General features: G+C 45.9%; 1 protein-coding gene across 1 annotated transcript in view; it reads right to left on the bottom strand.

Annotated features, from left to right (window-relative positions):
• Nucleotides 1-206: 206 nt before the first annotated feature.
• LOC144479728 (cyclic AMP-responsive element-binding protein 3-like protein 3) overlaps nt 207-6246 on the bottom strand; it is a 51153-nt gene continuing 45113 nt past the window's right edge. Inside the window, exon 10 of the mRNA XM_078198760.1 lies at nt 207-1718. Coding sequence (XP_078054886.1) covers nt 1372-1718 — 347 coding nt within the window. The 3' untranslated portion in view covers nt 207-1371. The remainder of the gene's footprint in view (nt 1719-6246) is intronic.

Here is a 6246-nt window from a genome sequence, read left to right as displayed (position 1 = left end):
CCCACTATTCTACTGCAGGCATTAACACAATGAAAATAATCCTCCCATCAAAATTGGGCAAAGTCATATGAAGCAAAATGCTAATACCACCATTGGCCATTTTTGGGATTATGAGGCAAAAATTTGAAGATTTCTAGTTCCACTGAGGTGGAAATGGTTAAAAGGGGTCCGCAGTGTTTGAAAAATAATCCACAAATGTATTTTTATAGATCTATGAAATTTTAATGATTTGCATTTATTCTGATTGTTACAGTGAAATCTTTACAAAAAAATCAAGTTCAATAAACATTAACTAAATATTATTTTGGAAAGTCAGTTTACAAAGCAACAACAATAATATTGATAAGTGGCACACAGGCTGGATGGTGAGGAAGCAGAGGGCAATGGTGAAGAGATAAATGGCAAGGGGAGCTCTGTATGGTGAGAGATCGATGGCAAGGAACAAGATGGCAAGACAGGGTGGATGGCAAAGGATTAGAATGGCAAGAGTTGGAGGTACGCTGAGTGAGGGATGGCACGAGGGAGTGGGGTCAACAGTTGGATTTGCAATCCCTGGTCAAAGGGGAGGAAACAGTCAGATCACATGAGAGGGTCAAATGAGGAGAGCTCATTCAACCCATTCTGGAGAACCCTCCAGTGCTCCCCATCACAACTTCCTACCTCATAGTCAGCTTCATCTCAAAGCCTAGGTGCTCAAGTTAACAATGGGGTTAGATGTCTGGAGGTCAATCTTTATCCATCCAAAAGTGTGCCAGTATATCACCATTTTGTGGAGAAGCTAAAACAATAATTGGATAAGAATTGAAACCCACATGGGGTGGGCAAGCTCAGAAGATGTGAGGCTCAGATATATAAACCAGGGAGTGAGGCCAATTCACCAATGCAGCGTTGCCATGGGAGTCCAGTAGCTCTGGATCACACTGCTGATCAGGCTCAAGAAATGGGCAACAAGATAATTATTGGTACAACATGGAGTAAAGCAATATGTTTCCTTAAAACTGTATCCGTTTAGCTCGACCAACTGTTGTTAACAGTATGATCATTTTTGAAATGTGTCAGTTGATATACTGAGTTATGAAACTGGGATCGTTCATATTAATGTCATTAAGACTGCTATTTAATGTAAAAAAAATTAAATATGTACATTGTACCCAGTTAAAGCTAAGATACAACAGGTCAGGCAGTGTCTGGACTATAAAGTACAGCCAATTTGAGGCTGTGGGGCTGTTTCTAATGTGCAAGGGAGAACTGGTACAATGTATTTGGATGGAATGATGTAAATCTTATTCCAATCTTCAGTGCTTAATCAGCCATGATTCCTTTCCCCTTTAAACATCAACAAGTAAAGAAAGTCCCAAATTTGAAAAGCCGCTACATTTCATCTCCATGGTCAGGGGTCAGTTCAGTCCATGGTGAATGTCCTAGTCCTTGTTCTGCTGTATGGGCTTCAGGAATAAGATCTTCAAGGACTGTGATATCCTTGGCAATGGCACCATTCCTCAGTGAAGAGTTGGACCTGTTGGGCGAGAGACTCTCAATATCACCAGTGAGTCCTTTGCCATTCCCTGTTTGATCTTCTTTGTTAGCTGTGCCGCTGCTCTCCAAGGTGAGCTGGTCACTCCAATCTGAATTCTTCTCTCCTGCAGCATGGTTGTGAGGACTGGCCAACATGTGAAGCACCCGGGATGACTCCAGGTCATGCAGAGACCTGGAAAATACTGCAAAGACAATCAATGTTATAGGGTGGAATCTTGATGGAATTTGGCAGAGTGTCAGTTCTGGTGAGAAAACTGGCATGGAATTCTCCAGCTCCATTGGCCAATTTTCTCTCCAGATCTTGTGACTGTGACTGCAAAATAAAAGTGGACATGGTTTGCATTGTCTCTCTGGTGAGGCTGGGGCTCTTAAAACCGGGAATTAGATCGACTAAGATTGGAGTCCCAATTACTGGAAAACAATTAATCTCCCCTGCTCCACCACGGAGATATTTGTGGTCTCCCCCAACCCCACCCTCCGCGATCATCACTGGCACCTCCACCCCCTCTCCTCAATCGACCCAGTATCAACCCCATCCCCCAGTCATCCCACATCAACCCCTTCCCCCAGTCATCCCAGCATCAACCCCTTCCCCCAGTCATCCCAGCATCAACCCCTTCCCCTGATTATCCCAGCAACCAGAGGGGTTCTCAATCCACCGAATGGACTATACAGTGGCCTCAGGCAGTGCGAGAGGAGGTGGGGTGTGCCTCCTAATCAATACCTCGTGGTGCCCAGACGTAGTAACACTGGTGAGTTTCTGCTCCCCAGACCGAGAATACCTGACGCTAAAATGCCGCCCCTACCACCTTCTGCGGGAGTTCACCTCCATTATCCTGACTGCAGTTTACATCCCACCCCATGCGGACATGAAGATCGCGCTGCACGAAATATACACCATTACAAATAGCCTTGAGAATAAACAGCCCGAGGCCTTGTTCATCGTGGCCGGGGACTTCAATCAGGCCAAGCTCAAGAGCATCCTATCAAGATATCACCAAAACTCATCTCCTGTTCCACCAGGGGCCAAAATATCCTAGACCACTGCTACACAAATATCAAACATGCCTATCGCTCTATCGCCCGCCCATACTTTGGCAAATCAGACCACAAGGCTGTGCTCCTGCTCCTGGCTTACAAGCAAAAACTGAAGCCGGAGAATCTGTCAAAGAAAGTGGTGCAATGTTGGTCTGAGGAATCAGATGATCTCCTACAGGACTGCTTAGAGTCAGTGGACTGGTCAGTATTTAAAAACTCTGCGACCAGCCTGAATGAGTATGCCACTACAGTAACATTAGTAAGTGTAGAAGACTGTGTGCCAAAGAAGCAAATCCATGTGTTTCTCAACCCAGAAACCATGGATGAACAGGGATATCCACTGCTTGCTGAAGTCCAGGTCTGAGGCATTCAAGGCAGGCGACCCTGACCTATGCAAGAAAGCCAGATGTGATCTAAGGAGATCCATCGAAGGTGCCAAAAGATAGTACCGGACCAAGCTAGAGTCGCAGACTAGCCACACAGACCCCGTCGACTATGGCAAGGTCTGCAAGACATAACAGGCTACAAGATGAAGGCATGTAAAATCACCGGCACCTATGTACCCCTCCCTGATGATTTCAATGCATTCTACGATCGTTTTGAGCAAGGGGCCAGTGAGAGCACATCCTCCACCCCGGATGAACCTGTACCAGAGGTCACCATTGCAGACATCAGAGCAGCCTTCTCAAAGGTCAATCCATGGAAAACAACTGGCCCGGATAGGATACCCGGACAAGCACTCAGATAGTGCACGGACCAGCTGGCGGGGGTATTCGCAGACATCTTCAACCTCTCTTTACAACAATCTGAGATTCCTATCTGCTTCAAGAAGATGACCATCATCCCGGTAGCTAAGAAAAGCCAGGCAGAGTGCCTTAATGACTATTGTCCAGTGGCTCATTATGAAGTGCTTCGAAAGGCTAGTCATGGCACGAATCAATTCCGGCCTCCCAGATTACCTGGATCCACTACAGTTCGCCTACCGCCGCAACAAGTCCACAGCAGACGCCATCTCCCTAGCTCTGCATTCAACCCTGGAACACCTAGATAGCAAAGACACCTACATCAGACGCCTATTTATCGACTGCACCTCAGCCTTCAACACCATTATTCCTATGAAACTCATCTCGAAACTCCGTGACCTGGGCCTCGGCTCCTCCCTCTGCAACTGGATCCTGAACTTCCTAACCCACAGATCACAATCAGTAAGGATAGGCAACAACACCTCCTCCACCATCATCCTCAACACCAGTGCTCCACAAGGCTGTGTTCTCAGCCTCTTACTATCCTCCTTATACACCTATGGCTGTGCGGCCAAATTCCCCTCCAATTTGATTTTCAAGTTTGCTGATGACACAACCGTAGTGGGTCAGATCTCAAACAATGACAAGACAGAGTACAGGAATGAGATAGAGAATCTGGTGAACTGGTGCGTCAACAATAATCTCTCCCTCAATGTCAACAAAACAAAGGAGATAGTCATTGACTTCAAGGAAGTGTAGTGGAGGACATGCTCCTGTCTCCATCAACAGGGATGAAGTAGAAATGGTCGAAAGCTTCAAGTTTTTAGGTGTCCAGATCACCAACAACCAGTCCTGGTCCCCCCATGCTGACACTATAGTTAAGAAAGCCGACCAACGCCTCTACTTTCTCAGAAGACTAAGGAAATCTGACATGTCAGCTGTGACGCTCACCAACTTTTACAGATGCACCATGGAAAGCATTCTTTCTGATTGTATCACAGCTTGGTATGGCTCCTGCTCTGTCCAAGATCGCAAGAAACTAAAAAGGGTCGTGAATGTAGCCCAATCCATCACTCAAACCAGCCTCCCATCTGTTGACTCTTCCCGCTGCCTCGGCAAAGCAGCCAGCATAATTAAGGACCCCACGCACTCCGGACATTCTCTCTTCCATCTTCTTCCACCGGGAAAAAGATACAAAAGTATGAGGTCATGTACCAACCGACTCAAGAACCGCTTCTTCCCTGCTGCCATCAGGCTTTTGAATGGACCTACCTTACATTAAGTTGATCTTTCTCTACACCCTAGCTATGACTGTAACACTACATTCTGCACTCTCTTTTCCTTCTCTGTGTGCATTATGTTTTGTCTGTATAGCGCGCAAGAAACAATACTCTTCACTGTATCCTAATACATGTGACAATAATAAATCAAATCAAATCATCGACCCCCTTTCCCTCAATCATCCCGGCATCGACCCACTTCCCCCCGATCATTGCTGGTAGCGCCATCACTCGCACATCTGCAGCCCCCACCACGCCAAGTAAATGAATCCCTACACGTGAGCCTCCCCCTAAGGCCCACTCCTGGCACTGCCCCGGCACAGGTTGACATTGCCAGGTCAGTGCCAGAGGACAGTGTTGGGGTCATTGCCAGGGCAATGCTTGCCATGCCTCTCTCCCCCTGGGGGCTATTTAGACATTTGTGCCGTGGAGCCGGCGGCGGGGGGGGGCCTCTCGACAGATTCATGCCTGGGTGAACCTGTTGTAAACCATTCCAATGTGTCAAAAATCTAGTGAGGGGCAAGATGTGGCAAGAGGAAATGTTTAATTATATTAAAATTTATTTAAAATGAATACAATGGGTGTGAACCAGATTATGTTGCCGGCAAGAATGGCAAAAATTGGAAATCGCAATCTCGCTGGCAAGATTCACAATTTCCAGGTTTCGCCAGATTTTCAACCCCCGCCGGCGGTCTCCCAGGCGGAGAGTGCCTCTTCACATAGGAATGCAGTTGCTGCTAAGTAGTTAAAAACGGGCCATTTTATTGAGCATCAGCAGAGTTACTGATTTCACTGTGACCCCAAAATGTAGGGCCAGGTCATATGTTATGATCTCAATAAGAGACTGAGAGCTTTTATAAAGAAGTTTTAATTTCCAGTTATTAGCTGAAAAGATGACACAACAAAAGACAGATGTTAAGGTGTTCACTGTAACAAAAGACTAAAAGAATTATTGACTAAACACTATATTTGTAAGCAACTCATACTTTAAACCACAAAACAGAATACCCACAGCTTTTCTAGCACAACTGAAAAACCCACTTCACAGATATACTACACTCCCTCTAAGTAGACATTCAATTCTCCAGATATCAGTCCAAAGTTAGTCTCAGCTCCTGAGAGCTTACTTCTGTTATTTCCCTTTCCCAGTTTGGTCACTTCTAACCCCAGAACTGTCCTTCACAGCGCCAGTATTACTAGAGAACTTCCATCTTAGTCAAGCTAGGTGAATCTTCCAGCTTTGTTTTAACTCCTCAAGAATTTGGTCTTCGGATTCTGAGCGCAGGCTCCCACCCACATTCCAATGTAGTGAACCATAGAGACTTTCACCTCCAGCTTGTTCTCTCTGTCCCGAAACATAGCAAACTAACCTGTCTGTGATATTCAGTGATATCTTAGGATGGCTTCGCAATGGCTTCCTCTCTACCCTTCCCATCTCGAGCCCATCACCATGACACAATAGCAGGTTAGTTTTACAAGGGGATGTCTACTATCCTCTGCCTTGAAAAAGTTATATATCAAGTGACCGGGTTAATGCCCAAAAGACATAAATTAGATTAAGAGTTCTGTCTTCTGTTCATCACATGGGTCTGGTGTTGGGGTGTTACCCCAATCACCCAGTGTTACGTTAATCTGGGTACCACTACTAA

This window comes from Mustelus asterias, chromosome 26, assembly GCF_964213995.1.
Source record: "Mustelus asterias chromosome 26, sMusAst1.hap1.1, whole genome shotgun sequence".
NCBI lineage: Eukaryota > Metazoa > Chordata > Chondrichthyes > Carcharhiniformes > Triakidae > Mustelus > Mustelus asterias.
Note: the sequence above shows the minus strand (reverse complement) of the source record. Positions and strands in the feature narration are given on the sequence as shown.